We start from the raw sequence: 18070 nt of genomic DNA on the forward strand, positions 1-18070 counted from the left end.
AGTTGGTGGCCAGATCTAGAGAAAGAAAGTGAGGTACCAAGAGGCATGACCTGGCAGGTGATACTGGGGTTCCAGCACCTCCTTCCTCCAGCTCCCCAGGGGCCACTTGCAAAGCTCATGGCCACAGGCAGGAACCTCGGGAACATGACCCCAAAGCAGCTGTTCTTCTACAGAAGTTCTTTCTCAGTGCTGTGTCATGGGGATGGAGATTGGACTAACACAGGATTGTAATGTGATTTGTTTTGTTTTTTGAGACAGGATTTCTCTGTGTAGTTTTGGAGCCTGTCCTGGATCTCACTCTGTAGACCAGGCTGGCCTCGAACTCACAGAGATCCACCTGGCTCTGCCTCCTGAGTGCTGGGATTAAAGGCATGCGCCACCACCGCCTGGCTTGTAATCTGATCTTTAAAGATGAAGTCTCAGCTTTGCTGTGTTTTATCTCCCAGATAAAATTCTCCCTGAATAGGCACCAAGCCCTCTTCATGTGTCAAGGTTAAAGAATGGCCAGAACAACCCACAGAATCCTTCTTTCTAGGTGTTCCCACAGGCAGGTAAGCTCAGAGACCCAACGCTGAAGGCCTGTGAAGAGCCTAAGGCTCATGGCTTTCCTTAGTTTAGGTACTGGCTGAGGTAAGGTTTGGTATGAGGAATGGCACGAGGTGAGCAGGAAGGCAGAGCCCCACAGTAACCACTGAAGCCAAATTCTCGGAGGAAGTAAACAGTCCTAAGAGGGTCATGTGGGGCTTGGAGGTCGGAGGCAGGACTGCACAGGAGTCTCTTATTTTCCCTGTTTGGACATGTCAGTCATTTCCAAGTTCAGTTCAAAGGTAAAGCTTATTTGGGTATGGCAAGTAAACTCTCATTTAAACTCTTAATAGTCGAAACTGAAACAAAGGATCATGGGAATGCACTTCACCACCCTGGTGGTTGCATCAATCTTCTTAGCGGCCTCTGACTCACAGAGGGCTGCCCTTGCCGTGAGAGGATGCTACTTACTTGCAGGAGACTTTTGTTCTGTCAGCCACCATGGTCCACTGCTGCTGATTGGTGGAAACCTCAACGTAGTAACTGTAGCTTCGATCGTCACAGTCCCAGAGTAGTAACCTGAGCAAAGAGAAAACACTACATTGACTTTGCACCCTAACTGCCATGGGGGCCTTGTGTCACCCCTCTCCTGTCCCTGTGCCCCACCCTGTTCCCAGGCTGTAGGGAGGGAATCCCAGAGCAAAGATGGAGAGAAGGGCTCAGTCAGGCTGTGGTCAGCTCTGTGGGAGTCCGCTTCACTGACCCCCCAACTCCAGGGAACCTCTGTCCTCTTAGCAGCAAAGTTCAGACTGGCTGAGGAGGAGGAGGAGGACGTCCCTGGGTCACGTTCTCAGGTTCTCCAGCTTTCCTCTGTTGCATCTGAGCTAGCTGAGGATAACATCCCAGAACACTGCTCGGGGAATCAGTGCTTTCTCACTGATGCTAACAAGCACTTATCATGTTCTATTTCCTCTCATTTTTACCATGTTTCCACATGACTCTGATAAGATTACCTGATGTTGGAAAACAACTATTCATTAACTTCTAGAAGAGACTAGTCCTAGCACCCCAAAGTCTGTGGTTACTCAAGTCCTTCAGTAACATGACATCATACACACACACACACACACACACACACACACACACACACAATTATATATACATAAAGTCTATGCAGTCATATATATTTATATACCTCTGACATATGTGAATACAAATCTATAAATGTAGATAGATAGACACATGTATAAAGATGTGTGTCTGTGTATGCATGCGCATTCTCCACAGACAAGGTCTTGTGCTGTAGGCTGGGCCAATGAGCCCATAATCCTGCTTCACCTTCTTGAGTGCTGTGATGACAGGGATGTTACAATCCACCTGGCCTCTTACACAATTCAAATTATCCTGAAGTTACTTATAATACCCAATACAAAGCAAATGTGATGTAAATAGTTTTTTTCTGTATATTTAAAGGAATTGACAAGAAAAAAAATCTGTGCCCTTTTATGAAAACAAGAAAAATTTAAATCAATGTTCAACTATGTGGACCCCAAGTGAGGGCCAAGTACACCAGAAAACATACTCATTATCTGGGAACTTGCTATCTTGGTTCTGCTCTGAGCTCTCTTTCTGCTCAGCTGAGAACTTCAATGGACTATGAGTCCACTTATGTGAACTTCAAAGCAGAATTCACTTACCTACCAGTTTCAGAATAGCTGTTACTTCTAAGGAAGGTATTGATTGGAAAATGGGATGAGGACAACTTCTTGAAGGCTAGAGATGTGCTAGTTTGATCTCAGTAGTAGTTACATGGCTGCAGGAGCATGTAAATATTCATCACGCTATGCACAAAAGATGTGTGAACCACACACTCTACATGCATGGTTCTTCGATTAAAAACAGGATCTGGTCCGTTCAATATGGGATCTGTATTTGGCTTCTGATTTCCACTGTTAGCTAGCTTTGCCTAAACAAAGTATATGCAACATCACACTTAACAGGAAGTGATATGCATGTGCTTCCAGTGAGCCACAGCAGTGAGCACCCTGAAGGCAGTGCCCATGTCTAAGCCATTTTTCCATACCCAGAGCCTGGAACAGCACCTCACTTGGAGCCAGTGCTCAGTGGCTGTCAGCTGGGCAAACACAACAGTAACGATGATGATGATGATGATGATGATGGCCAACATTTCTTTAATGCTTATGAGGATTAGGTCCTATGTCAAGTGCCTGCACAGTCTGGTCTATTAAATCCACCTGAATATCCTCTCAGCAAGCATGATTACGATCCTCACATATATGGATGATAAAAGTGAGTCTTGTGACCGTAAATACCTTATCTAAGCTTATTGTTAGTACGTGAAGGATGCAGGATTCCAACCTGGTATCCCCATCAAAAACCAGTTCTGTAATCACCTGCCAAGAGCTCCTGTTGTTCCCACTTTATGTATCTGGATCACATTTCTACTCTAACCATTACTCTGTAACTGCCATTCCTAGTGTCTTAATTTTGCAATCACAGTCAAGGAAAATCCTTGCACAAGTTTTGTGTCATGCATGAGGCTACTATGGAGAATTACTGCTGCTGTGATTGTTTCTAGACATTTAACCTAGGGCTAGGCAAGTGTTCTACCACTAAGCTATGTTCACAGCCCTCTTACTTTGCCTTTTGAGGTGGTGTCTAAGTTGCCAAGGCTGGCCTTGAACTCTCACTCGGTAGTCCTAGGCAGGCCTTGAATTTTTATTCCATGTGCATTGGTGTTTTTGCCTGCATGTATGTCTGTGTGAGAGTGTTGGATCCTCTGGAACTGAAGTTACAGACAGTTATGAGCTGCCATGTGGGTACTGGGAATTGAACCTGGGTCCCCTGGAAGGGCAGCCAGTGCTCTTAACCACTGAGCTATCTCCCCAGCCCAGCCTTGAATTCTTTGAAGCCCTGTCTTTCACGCCTCTGAGCAGCTGGGATGACAGGCCTGTGCCCAAGGCCCAGTTCCTGTCCCTTCAGTTCTCTGCTTCAGTCTCACCTCTGCTTGCTATCAAGGAACAGTCACATGCTCTTACAGGGAAGGGGAGATCTCAATCAACCCCTTCTCACCTCACAGCTCCAGTAAGAGGTGTCTCTCAAGACAATCCTCACGAGGACTCTTGGGGTTTTTCTTTTCTTTCTTTCTTTTTGAACTAGGGTTCCTCTGTGTAGCCCTGGCTGTCCTGGAACTCACTTTGTATGTAGACCAGGCTGGCCTTGAACTCAGAGACCTGCCTCCTGACTGCTGGGACTAAGGGCCTGTGACACCACGCCCAGTTCTCTCACTAGGATTCAGGATTATTAATGGAGAACCAGAGCATTATAACTACCTATCCTTCCAGGTAACTATGAATAAGTGTCTAAAAGAGTACCCAAATGAAAACACTCAGTCCCTTTGGGACGTATCTAACCAGATCTCAAAATGTTTCATGGAAAGAGACTACCTTGAGGGTACAAGACATGGAGAAGATAAGAAAGACGAGCAATTCTGAGTATGGTAAATGTCCTCAGAAACTCCTGGAGGATAGTGGTACTAGAAGAACCTGTAAACAGATTGGTGGTAGCACACGCCTTTGATCCCAGTACTTGGGAGGCAGAAGCAGGTGAATCTCAAGTCCAAAGTCAGCCTGGTCTACAGATGTAGTTCCAAGACAGCCAAGGATACCCAGAGAAATCCTGGGGGGAGGGGGAAGTACCTGTAAGGCCATGTCTCACGTCATCTATGTCAAAGGCTCTGACTTCATAGCATTTCATTTTACAGATGTCCCACAATTTAATCAGTTTCTTAGTACTCAATATTTAGGTAGTTAGTAGTATTTCATGGTTAGGAAAATTCTTTAGTCAACATTCTTAGCTAAATCCACTACTTCCCTTGAAAGTTTGTACAAAAAAAAGTCTCACTTTGAGGCTGTGGTATTATATAATAGCTATAGACCTCTCTTTTCCCACACCCCAGACAAGAATCTCTAAGAGGTTGTACTGCCAGCAGCTGCTAGCCAGTGTCTAGCTCTGTACATCTTACTGACAATCCTACTTAGAAACACTGCTGCTGTTATAGATGAAACACATTTCATTAATTTGCAGGTTTTTTTAAACTTATCATTGAACTTGAACATTTTGTGTATTTTCTATATTTATCCTATTGTTAATGACTTACAAAATGTCCTCTACATCTAAAGGATATTAATTCACTGCCTATCATAGTTGGCATGCTAAAGATATTAATTTTTATTAGCCTAGTCCATCGATCTTTACCTCAATAATTTCTCCTAGCCTAAATTTTTTCTTTCCTGAATAGCAGCCAAGAGCACATAGTGGTTGAGACATCTCCTTTCTATTCTTCTATTAAGAGTCTCTGGGGAATGCAGGGTCACAGTGACTCTTGAGTGGAAAGGGACACTGATGGATGGCAGGTTATCAAGTGTAGGGCTCTGTCTTCTACATGTGGAGTTTTAGAGGGATTCAAATTCATGTACCAGGATGCCTATTTGCTTGGAACTTAGGCTTCATCAGGAATAAAACCCTTTTGTTGATTCAACTGAAAAAACAAGTACAGTTTAAAACCCTGGAAGAAAAGCTGGCTCAGTCTCCTTGCTTTCTGTGGGTCGGATTCCGCTCTCGTTAGGCACAGTGTAAAGCCCACCCCCTCCCCCTGCCGGCTTCTTTGTCTGCCTGAAAAGTCTGTTCTTGGTATTTGCACTGACAGCACAGAGACACTCCTGGCTTGTAATCTGGCTGGAATGTTTGCAGAGTGTGATCACCCAGCACACGTACTCCTTGTGACCTTAAAGGAGATGAGCTCCTTAAACACACCCCTCCTTCCTCCACCCCATTATCAGAAGCCATTTTCAAAGAGGCTGACTTTATCCCAACAGAGATTCACCAGTACAGATCAGGCCTGTGAATGGTGGCCACAAACCTCACCATCTAATGAGCACCCCATTGAAATGCCTGATGACATCACATGCTGTCTCCTCCATCTTCCCTTACTCTTACAGTGGAGTCTCCCTAAAAGCGGTGAAGTGCTGGTTTAAAAAAAAATTGATTAGCAGATGTGATTCTGCTTACATCTTCCATAAATGCTCTGGCTGGTGCATATCATTGATTACCTGGGGCTCAGTTTACAGCAACTAATTGCTCTCCTTGCTGGTGTTTTGATACAAAATTCGATAGTGAATATGATTTCAAAACTCTTGTCTTTGTGGCCTGAGTCAGAAGTGACTGGAGGCAAACCCAGTGGACTGAGTTTTCCCTTCTTAAAATAATTGCTCTCTCATCAGTCTGTGAAGAAAGTTTCCCAATTGTAGCATTCTAATTGGAAAGCCTGCATTATGCATGCGATGACAAACTGTTGTGCTGAATGGCATTTTTTTTTTCATCCTTTCTTAAGGGATTAATTCCATGCCAGACTGTGAACAATGGCTGAAACCTAACAGAAGAGATCAACAGTTTCGCCACTGAATTGGTGCCTTTAGACCAGGAGCAAGGGCCTGTTTGCTTCTACCTAATTGCCCATCGTTTGTGGCAGCCTTGCTGGAAGACACAGGGACACAACACACTGCTGCTGTTGCTGGAAGCTTCCTCATTTGGGGGAAACAACCAACCAAAGTAAGATCAACTACCCGGCTATTAGCAACACAGTTAACTTATAGAACTCATTTATAAATTTTCTGTCAAAGACATTCATAACCTCAAAAATGTATATATAATATCCTTAAAGAGTTCATAGGTTCTTCAGAAATAGTTGTATTTCATTTAACAATTAAAAACTTATTTACCAAGCACTAAGCACCATTAGGTAAATCTTTGAACCCATTGATCTTCAAGTTCACCCTTTGTGGACTTCAGTATCTGCCTTTGATAGTTTTCCGAGGCGCTTGTGGTTCTAACAGTTTTTAATCCTCTGCATATGCACTGGAGGGTTTGGTATGACTGTACATGGTATTCTCTTTGAGAACTGCTTGTAGCCCCATTTCAAAGTAGGTGTGGGAGTTCTTGGGCTGTTTGTCCTGCAGACCTAGCTGCATCCTAGGAAGCAGATCCATACTGGGCTAATCACATTTCATTTCTCAAAACCGGAGGATGCAGTGAGCGTCTAGCTTAATTGGCCCTGCTCACTTAAATGAGATAATGAGGAGGCAGACATTCCAGGGTGGCCCTCTTTCATCACAGGCACCGGGAAGGACGGAGCCACGGGTGTGAGAAATGCCACCGTGAAGCCACCTTCATGGCTTAGGGCATCTTTACTTGGTTTCTGTCACTTGCAACCAAAGGGGCATGAGCTAAGTTACCAGTAGATCACGCTGGGAGCAAAGGTGTGTGACAGTGAGTAGATGCTGAGTGGCGGAAGGCTGCCTTGGTGGCAGCAGGACTCTAGAGACAACAGGAACGCTCCCTTTGCATGAAGGTCTGTCTTCCTGCTGCGGACAGGCAGGTCTGTAGAGGGAGAGAGTGCAGGACTGAGGTGTAACAAGGTGAAGGGGTGGGTTAGGCTCAGTGAGGGGCCTCTGGAGGGACTGGACTGTGCACTGGCTAATCACCAAGCACTTCAAAACCACCCATGAGGGGTGCTGGGGAGCTTGACTAAGTGACTATGTGACCACAGGGCTTTCCCCTCATTGAAGAATCTGCTTCTCCCTGTTCCAATGCAAAGCAGAAGGACACAATGTGAGGGACCTTTTGAATCCCTGTGGTCCATAAGGGGCAGCCGGCCTGCAGCAGCTGCCTGAGGGGTTAACAGGGCTCCAGGGCAACAAATCCACCAGTGAGAAACCAGGATTTCCCCAAGACGAACGGGCTCCTTCTGGGGGGCTGCCACAGCACTGGGTGGTGTACTTCTCAGTGGGGGCAAGGCCCAGCTGCTGGAGGACTGCAAGGCCAAAGTGAGAGTCTCAGCAGGAAACTAGAGCCATGTTAGAACACTTCCGTCAAAGAGCCGGAAGGGACCAAATGGCTGCCCTGAAGATCCCAGACATGAGACTAGTGAAGGAGCTATGACCACAGAGGCCATGCCTCCAAGTGGCTACACCTTCAAAGCAGAGGGGACGCCGGTCTTCTAACTACGGGCCTGTCACCAGAGGAAAGCGTTCTTGGCAATTACATTAGCAGAGCACACCAGAGACTCGATCTCCTGTAGGACACTGCTTAATCTCTCAGAGCTGTGTCTTTCAGCTGTCTGTCACTGTGACAAAATACTTGAGGTACTAAACTTTACAATGGGTAAGGTTTATTTTGGCACATAGGTTTTGTTGTTTTGTTTTATTTTAAGATAGGGTCTCACTTGGAACCATGTAGATCAGGCTGGCCTCTGACTCACAGAGATCTGCCTGCTTCTGCATCCCAAGTGTTAGGATTAACCACACCTGGCTCTAGCAGTTTTTGCTGTTTCAGTGCCTGGCTGTCAGCACACTACTTCTGGGTCTGTGGTGAGACAGTGTGCTTGCAGCCAGGCAGCCAACAGGGAGAGCTGGCAAGGGCCAGGGCTCTAGCATTCTCTCTAAAGGCATTCTGTAGATGACCTGCAGACCTCCCTTCCACAAGGCCTCACTTCTAAAAGGTTCCTCCATCTCTGGAAAGCACCATGGCTGGATACCAAGCCTTCCCATGCAGACTGCAGCAGACAGGAAATGAGTTCTCCAGGGAAGTCAGAAACAGCGGTCCTGCTCAGGGCTAAGTCTCACTCAGGCTCTTGGTGGTCTGCTGTCTGTAGTTGGTGTTTAGGCACTGATGCTCCAAGATGAAATAAAGGGAGGTGGCAAAATAAGACACTTGGGCTGCCTGTGGGTGCCATCTCATTAGGACAAACGGCAATAAAAGCGGGGCTGCGCCTCTAGTTTCGACTTACACCTGGTCCACCACAATCCAGGGAACTGTAAGTGGGGAGCCTGCCTATGGGGTGCAACTCGGAACCACTGGACAAGGAGAGGCTTTTCCAGCTCTGAGACAAGACAGAACTAGCCATCTTTAGCAGCTGCTGGGACCTGGTTCTTTTCCATGGGGACAGTAAGCTTTAAATTCAAGGTCTGGCTGAGAACATGAGAGCTGACGCTGTATAGTACCAGGGGCTCAACCTTCAATCGAAATTGAGTGTGGGATGAGAAGTGGCTAAGCATCGCTTCAGTTCACATGTGCACAAACCACACTCACTGTCTGTGCACACATTATCACACTTAGGAAAAAATAATTTATAATCCCTGCACTTCCTACTTCTCAATGCAAAGCTCTTTGTTTAAGTCATTGGTTAATTTTCTGGCATGCACTAAACACTGCCCCAGTTACCTTTAGATTATTCAGTCACTTGGCAAACCTTTATTTTTTTGACAAGTAAGTTTTGGCCAAGTCTTATGATCTGGATTTCATACTACATAGTCTTTCATTTTATGCTTTCCATGTGAATATGACAAAACTATGTCTAGGCCAATGGCCTCAGGAGAAAAGCTCTTTCTTGTATTTTGAAGGTGACTCTTTTGCAATACAGCCCCTTCCTTAAGCAAGCAGGTGGGACCAAATGGTCACTGGCTGGCCTTGTGGTATCTGACAAGGTGAAGCCTCATGCTGCGGCAGACCTTTTGGGCATGGACTTGTTAAGCAGGCAGGCAGCTTTTACAGATCTTTCCCGGTGTTTAAATTTGGCATTATTAGGTTCCCTCTGTACAGCAAGGCCATCTGCCCTGATGCTAGCAACTTCCTCATCATGGTGTGGACACACAGTGAGATGGGCTCCCAGGAGGAGGCTGAGCACAGGGCGTGGCTTCCTAGACATTTAGCCATCTCACTTACAGCTTCATTTGTTGGGAAGAGCATTGGGTACCACACTGCAGCATTAACAGGCCAGAGTCAGTATGTGTAAGAGCTAAAGGCAATATACATTTGTGTGATCTTTTCCCCTCAAATTCTATGAAATTAGAGGGAGAGTAAGACAGACCTGACAAAGAGCTTGGGACTCACTTTATAATCTAAGTGTTAGGGATTGACTTCCTCAGTCTTTGATACATATGACTCCTATAGGGTAAAACAGTCCCACCATGGGCATCCATCCAACAGGCAGGGTGTGGAGGGGGATGAGAACAAACTCAATTAGCTCTACATTTCTTACATAACAACACCCAAAGGATGCTCCCTAAGCAGGGGCCACCTGTCCCCGGCATACTACCTTCTCAACTGGCTTACACTTTAGGGGATACATAGAGCGGATTACTGAGAATGGGGGAAAGAGCATGGATTCCAGATAAACTGCACTTTTCACAGAACCTCACTGCTTCTCCCTGCCTCCCTCCCTCCTCACTTCCTTCTTCCCTGGCAATGCTGGGGTCTGAACCCAGGGCCTCATGCATGCGAGGCAAGTGCTTCACCAGCTGAGCTGCAGCCCAGCCCACTCACTGCTATTTCATCTCTTACTTTATTCGTCTCCTCTTCTGACTACATGCTAATGTGTGCTCACATGCATACAACCTACACAAAGAACTAAGAAACAGAGTCAAAAAGAAATTGAATAAGCTCCACAGCTCCATTCTACTCCCTTGGGTCAAGGGTTCACAGGAGTTTGTTTCTGGGGAGAACTCAAATTTAGCTATAGGCACAGCTTTGTACTCTCTCAACCTGGCGAGAGAGGAAGAGAACAGAAGGGCAAAACAAGGTAGGAAGGCTTGACTCAATATTACAGGCAAGAGAACATTCCAGCAGAGACGAAGCATAAGGCAAAACCCTTCCTAGTCACTCATGTCCTTTCTCTATTTTTGCCCTTAGCAAACCTCTTTTCTGGTCTCTCTCAACACAGCCAGTACCATTTTCCCACGCGTCTTTCTCTTTCTTACCAGCCTGACCTCTTCACCTGAGTCAGATCTAGGTCCCCACCTCTGCCCCAGCTCTGAGTCATCCAGTGTTCCCTACAGACATAATCTACAAAGTCCTGGGCACTTGCTGAGTGACTTGAAAACGGTTTAGGCCTGGATTTCTCACTACCACCTGTGCTGGCTGGGCCTTCCTGCCCGACCTCCTGTAGCCAGTACCAATTCTCCTATCCTATATAATCAAAGTCGGCTAGCTGCCTGGCTATCATATCTACTTGTCTTAACCCCCCCTCCCCACATCCATTTTCTGAACTTCTTTTGTGAAGTCCACATGAAAGCCACCCTCTGAAACACAAGACCAAAGCAGCAAGTCGTAAGCGCTACACAATGTAAGGCTTAGAGGACAGGTAGTTTATTCTGTTCTAAGACTGAGCTGTGATAAATCATGACTCCCCATGTGGTACATGACTTACCATTAAAATAAAGACATTAATGAGAACAATAATAGCAACATCTTCTCCACAGCACACAAAGGTGAAAATCCGAAATAACTGTAAGTTCTTATAAACAAAGGATAATTAATCAATTTAGTATGTTGCTGTGAGATTAATCTTTTGAAGAATGGCAAGAAGCCAGAAAATAAGCAACATTTTATGTGATTTCTTTTTTGTAATAGCTAGAGGAAAAATGGCTAATTAAGTTTTTCAATAGGATTCTTTTGATCACTGGTCACTTGGTACAGTTTTCTTGATCCAGACCTTCAAAGCTAGGATCACAACTTTTAATTCAAACATTTTCAGATGAGCATTCACAACTTTAACTTTCCTAACTACTCAACAGCCATAATTAAAGCCAACTGGTGTGGGTTACAGGAGCAAAGGCTAAGTGAACAGTTAGTTGCCTTTCCCCCTCTAGAATCGCCTACACTGATCTGTCCAGAGCCGGAGCCCAGGCAAAGGGGGAAGGGGTCTGGTCCTGCTCCCTGCTGCAGAAGATGAGGAAAGCAGTCTCCAACTCCTGCCCCCTCACTCCTCCCACATTTGCTAGGAGGGGGGATCCCAAGACAAGAAGAAAACACTCCCTCTTTGGAATGTATTCTGCCTGAGCTGCCTTTTTAGAAATAACCTTCCAGGTGTCGGCATGAATATTCACCAGCGTGTGCTGGGCATAGGGGCCAGTCTCCATGCCATGTACACTAATCCTTCAAAATGTATTCCAGGCAAGCCACTAGGGTAAAGTCCCATATAAAAAGCATGGTTTTCAGTGATGGATACTGGAAGTCTGAAAGAAGGAAATCACAGTGAAGGAGGCAGATGAATAAATCACTCTGGAGGCTCTGTGGCAGCAAGACCACCACCCCACCCCCCACGCCACACTGACTGGCACTGCAGGAGGTGTCACTAGAATACTGAACTCTGGGAATTAAATGCTGTCTCCTTTCATTCAGCTGCCTCACCTTCCTTATTAAGACCAGCAAACATTTATCTCCCCCGCTCTGCCCCACTGTCCTCTTGCTACAGCCCGTTACCTTTCCTATCTGGGCTAACAGGACCCACAGGGACTTGCTGAGAGCACACGCCCTGCCCTGCTACCAGGTTCATGCCCTGCACTCGGCACTTGCAGAAAGTGCAGAAGAAAGGACGTGGTGCTAAGAATGATCTGGGTCCAGAGGTGAAATCTCACCTTTTCCTGGGATCCTCGCTCTCCAGCGCTGAGCCCCCAAGGGCCACTATGACATTTATGAGGGGCAGACCAGGCTGTGGCTAAAGTACCCTGAGTGAGTCACACACAAGACGACTTCAAAGAGCTACGCTGGGGACATCTTGAGCCAACTTCCAAAAGCCAGGGGCAGCTCTGATGGTCTGGGGACATTGAGGAGATGTGAGCTGTCACCCAAGGGAAGAAGCAGGAGTGGACCACAAAGGGCGCTACCACACTGCTCAATGTGACCACATGGTGTGTGGCCTTACCAGATGGGAGGCAAGAGCCCCAACTCTCTCTATCTTTCTCTACAGCCACAGCCTCATTTCACCTGTAAAGAAGAAGAGAGTGAGGAGGGAGGAGGTAAATGGATTTTCATTTAGAATGATTTGTGGTTGTATTTCTCTAATCTGTTCCCCCTTCCCCTTCAATACAAAACAATTGATGAAAACCAGGCATGGTGGTGCACACCTTTGATCTCAGCACTTGGGAGGCAGAGGCAAAAAGATCCCTGAGTTCGAGGCCAGAGTGAGTTCCAGGACAGTCAGGGCTATGCAGAGACACCCTGTCTCAAACAAAACAAAACAAACAAACAAAAAACCAACAGATGATACATCCTTCAGTATTCTTCTAAAATATCCACAAGATAGATAATTAGTTGTGGAGGAGAAAAACAATATTTTAAAAAGTACTCTTGAGGGGCTGTAGCGATAACTCAGCAGTTAAGAGCACTGGTTGCTCTTCCAGAGGAAGCTTACAACTGTCTGTAACTCCAATTCCAGGGTCTGACACCCTCACATAGACATATATACATGTAGGCAAAACACCAATGCATATAAAATAAAAATAAATTATTAAAAACCAAAACCCAAAACAAGTATTCTTGAGAAGTGGAATCTCTCTCACAAACATTGTCTTCGAAGATCCTCAGCGTCTAAAAGAGAATACACCAGAGCTCAGGGCCAGAGGTGGTCTGCCCGGCACGCACAGAGATGAGAACTCAAGCTTCCTAGGCCACTGCTTGCACTGGCTCCTCTCCGTGTAGCAGACAAAGGCTTGTTCCTCACAAGATACCGCAGAAGAACCACCGGGTCACGGCATGTGTTTTGTTCCCAAACAAGACGCTGATTTCCATATTACTTTTAATAGTAGGTTTACAAGTATTCTTATTTTCACATACTGAAACTGTAGAAGGCATGTGAATCCCCTGACTCTTTGCTTTTCCCATGTAGGCTAGGGATGTCAATGAGGAAAGTGCCTGGCTAGATTATGAAAGGGTCATCTACACTTGTCTCATAGAGAGAGTCTGCTGAAGCACAGCAGTGCCCCTAAGGGAGGAAGTACGACATATGTACTGCTTGTCTCTTTACAGGAAACCTGGCTATGCCCCAGAACTGAGGCCAGTCTTAGTGAACAGTGCAGAGCCGAAGTATAAAGGCTTGGTTTAAAATAAGGTTGAGCCTAACCTAAAAATGTCTAAAATCTCTTTCACTGAATGTTTCAAAATATGTTTTTTAATGTGGCAAATTCCACATGGAGTTAAGAGTCTGCTTTAGTCACAATTCCATCTTTGTTACTGTGACAAGCACACTGACAGTTCTTGGCTTGCCTTTCACACCAAATTTCTAGTACTTTTCCCAACAGCTACACAGTTAGAAAGGCAGGGAGGAAGAGAGAGAGGGAAGGAGGGAGGAAGGGAGGGAAGGAGGGAGAGAGGGGAAGGAGAAGAAGGAGGGAAGGAGGGAGGAAGGGAGGGAGAAGGAGGGAGAGAGAGGGAGGGAAGGAGGGCTGGAGAGAGAGAGGGAGGTACTTAATTAAAAGGAACCGTTCCCAAGTCCCCCTTACGCCCCAAACTGATTCTAAATGCCTAAGATGAACATTCTCAGGGTGAAGACACACAAAAAGGATGGTCAGTGGCCATCCCTCCAAATCCCTGAGATGGAAGGGGTAAGGCAGATAAACAAGTTAGAGAGAAACTCCGAGTCCATAAATAACATGCCAAAAGAGTCCTACAGCGATCAACAGAGCCGTGAATGTGACAGCAGCTTCAGCTGAAGATGACCCCAAAGACCAAACCCCACCAGCTAAGCAGAGAGTGTGGAGTGCAACTGTATACATCTGTCCCTTGCCATCCCTCTAGTGCTGCCTCCTGGGATTATAAAATGTAATCTGCAAGCTAGCTGGCCAGAGTAGTTCAGGTCCAAAGAGCAGTAAGACCTTAGTACTTGGTGTCTTAACTGAACTGCTCAATTTGGCATCTGTAATGAAGCCAATTTTAAATAGGGATGGGTCTTGAACATGTTCTTCCTGAATAGTACCAACTCATCTCCACAAATTCTCTACTGCTTCTGAGTCTAACATGGACAGCTAAAAGGTTACTATAGTAACTCAATCAAGACAAAGCTGCTCTCCTACCGTTCTAGGAAGGTTATTACCAGTAAGATATTATTCACCTGGTTACCACTAATTATCTATAGATAATGCCTTATCTATTTCTTAACAAGGTTATGGTGAATTTTCCAATAAACAGTATTTTATCACATTTGTCTTGTTTTTTTTTTTTTTTTTAGCCTCACAGAAATGAACACAGAAGTCAGAGAAAGACTAGAGGTAGTGTGACAGTCAGTGTCCATACCTTCTTAGAAAGCAAAGTCTCTTATTTACTGTTTATTCCGGGGTAAGTGGACATGACATATTTTTCAGGCAAAGTGTTGCTATGTAACCCTGACTGGCTTGGAAGTCACTATGTAGCTCAGGCTTTAGCCTTTCAGCAATCCTCCTGCCTCTGCGTCCTTGGTGTAATCCAGGAAGTCAACCAGGTGTAAACCAGGATTGCAGGTGTGCACTACATGCCCAGGTGGACATGGTTTTTTAAACTCTGAAAATGGTATTTCTTTACTGTTTTTTTTTTTTCCTGTGTGGTTTTGGGTTTGAACCTGGAGCCCTGTGCATGATGGACACGCACTCTACCACTGAGCCCCATCTCGAGCCCTTGTTCTCCTTTAACTGGTTGGAAGTCAGCTAGAATCTTGCCTGCCTCCCAAACTTTATTATGTGCATGATTTATCACTATGCTGGCAAAACACAGGGACCAGTTACAGAAACCCTGATTAAATATTTGTAACAGAAACATAGTTTTTCTTAAGAAGTAAATTTCATGAATAAGAAATCAAACATACATAATCAGCAATGCCTCTCATTCGGGATGAGAACTGTACAGTAAGCAGACAGCTTTTTTAATTTACAGAACATTTTTGAAGCTGAGACTAATATAAAGCACTATTATTATCGTACTGTTTTAGTCACACCCAGAAGCTGTGGCCTCAAAGGACAGCTTTTAAAAAGAAATGTAGCTGGGCATGGTGTCCTCTGCCTATAACCCAGCACTTTGGAGGCAAAGGCAAGAAGATGGAGAATCTGAGGCCAGCCTAGGCTATACAGTGCGAAGTGAATAAATAAAAACAAATGGCAGGCTGTGAGTACAGCTCAGGGGCAGAGTGTTGGCTTTGCATGTTCAAGGTCCTGGGCTTAATCCTCAGCACCAAAAGTAGAGCCCCTCACTGTTTTCTGTGTGTTAGACAGGGGAACCACGTCTCAATAGGCTGTTTTTACACATGAACCAACAGAGCACATGGAATATGGGGCTGGTAAAAATCTCAAAGCACGAGGAACCTGGCACAAGGCAGGCTCTGTGGCTGTGCTGTGCCGAGGTGAGCCAGCTCATCACTCGGCCCTCAATTTTCTAGCCAGCACGGCTAGGGTTAACCTGATGACCTTGTGCCACCTAATAACCACACATGGGCTCCATCCCAGGGCAGGGATATACGGGCTCTGAGCAAGGCTAAGACTCTTCCTTATGAGAAGGGGCAGGCTTGGTGGGGAGGCTCGGATTGTTTTCTCTCTTTGCCCTTTTCCTTACTCCTGTCTAAACACAGACTCGTAATTGAAGCTCAAACAGTTGTCTTGTTTCTTTGAGGCAAAAACACAAGTGGAAAAGAAAAAAAAATGTATTGTTCATTAAATTGTGAGACCTCACCCCTATAGATTAAAAAAAAAGATATCAATAAGATCAAAACAAAATAAAAATAAATTGAAAAAGAATTTAGATCTTTCTCTGTTAACTGCAACCAAACAAAACTCAAATATAAGCTCCTTTGGAGTAAATGAGTATTAGCAATGAATGTAAATGCTAAGTCTGAGTTGTGACAGATAACTGAGTTTCAGTAACTTACAGCCTTAGGGAACAAAAGCAGGCTGACCCCAAGGAAAGGGGCTGTCTCTTCTCTTTTGCTTTTTAGAGCTAAAGAGGCTGTGTGAGGCCCTGCAACAAACTGGAGTCTTCAGAGTAAGTATCAGCACCAGCCGCCTCATCCTGCTATGGTGGCAAGAACAAGGAGCCCAAGCAGCACCTTGGTGTCTTCATCCGCCAAATGACAGTGAGCACAGCTCGCACCCACAACTACTGGGGGGAGAAGAGGAAGATGACTCAGCAGTTAAGAGCATCAGCTGTTCTTCCAGAGGACCTGGGTTCGATTCCCAGCACCCACATGGTGTCTCCCAGCAGCTATGAGACACCAAGTTTCAGGGGACCCAACACCCTCTTCTGGACTCTGTGGGCACCAGGCACCCGCACAGTACACAGACATGCACACAAGCAAAATACTCACACACACTAAATAAAATAAAAAGAATTACTGGTCGGCATAGTAAGCAAGAGAAGTATCAGCCAATCCTCAACAGTAAACCGCGGAGACTGAAGCCATCCTGAGTGGTGCTGGCTTACAGAAAAAGAATCACGACACGAGCCCGGCAATGTCATCATGGAGGGACGTGCTTTCAGAAGGGAGAAAGACAATCCTTCCCATTAGGACTCAAGGGCAGCAAAGAAAGAGGATCCTGGAGAAGTAAGAGCATGGTGTGCATTTATCTAGTAAGTGAGCCCTCTTGTTTGAATCTGAGACATCTCTGAAAGAGGCAGCACAGCAGAAAAAAGAGACTCCTCAGCAGGAGCGAAGCCCGCGTGTCCTGGCGGGTAGATGAAGAGGGTCCTGGGGCACTGGGCAGCCTTCCTGGTCATTGCTGTTCACCGGAAGGATGTGGAAGGCAGGCAGACAGAGGGGCCAGGCAAGAGGAGCAGGCGCAGGACTCAGGCCGTTCTTGGTCTCCATGGCTCATTTCTTACCTATTCTGAGAATGCTTTTGGCAAGGGCCACCGTGGCTTTGCTTTTACAGAGGGTTAACTTCAAACATACACACAAAACAGTAAGGGAGTGGAGGCTGCGGAGGACACGCCTCCACACTCAGAGTCACTAAGAGAAAGCAAAACATACAAAGATGGAAGGGTTGAGCTCCCGGAGGGGATAAAAATTTTATTTAAAGGCACCTGGGAAGTGTGAAGACTTCCAAAGGTAGACTAACTGCTTTGGACTGCTTTAAGGACTGGCCCTGCATGACGTTCAGAATAGCTTTTCACTAAACACTCAAAAGATCCACTGAAGCAATCCAGACTACTAAGTCTGTACAAGTTTCCATCCATTTTCTGAAAGTTCTTCCATCAGCCCTCCCAACAGCAGCCACGTTTCTATGATACTATGTGGCCTACTTTGGGATAGTGGAGGCCATCAGCCAGAGCAGGGCACAGTGGGGTTCCCAGACCCAGAGCCAATGCACTGTACTCATTCCGTCTTCTAAAGCAAATGAATGACTGTGAACTGGGTGCTTTAGAGCAATTTTAACCAACGATCTGGATAATTAACAAAGCATGTGTTTGTGCATGAAATATTAGGTCAGATGGGTTTAAATCTTGTGTAAAAATGTCTTCCTTGTGGGCTAGTCTTTGACAACTGAAAGACTTTTCACATTATCTAGCTGTGTATGTGATGACAAGCTGTCAAGTTCCCCAGAGAATCAAGGGAGGTAAACGGCTGACATGTGAGGTAAGATACACACACACACACACACACACACACACACACACACACACACACACACACACACAACTTTTGGGGGGCATTTAACCTTTCTTGCATTTC

The 18070-nt window shown here is 45.7% G+C and overlaps 1 protein-coding gene across 3 annotated transcripts in view; it reads right to left on the reverse strand.

The window, feature by feature from the left end:
• Btbd9 (BTB domain containing 9) overlaps positions 1 to 18070 on the reverse strand; it is a 369488-nt gene that overhangs the window by 67367 nt on the left and 284051 nt on the right. For all 3 annotated transcript variants that reach the window (XM_028885042.2, XM_028885043.2, XM_028885044.2), the window contains exon 9: positions 997 to 1104. In XM_028885042.2, coding sequence (XP_028740875.2) covers positions 997 to 1104 — 108 coding nt within the window. The remainder of the gene's footprint in view (positions 1 to 996; positions 1105 to 18070) is intronic.

Source organism: Peromyscus leucopus, chromosome 16_21 (assembly GCF_004664715.2).
Source record: "Peromyscus leucopus breed LL Stock chromosome 16_21, UCI_PerLeu_2.1, whole genome shotgun sequence".
Taxonomy (NCBI): domain Eukaryota; kingdom Metazoa; phylum Chordata; class Mammalia; order Rodentia; family Cricetidae; genus Peromyscus; species Peromyscus leucopus.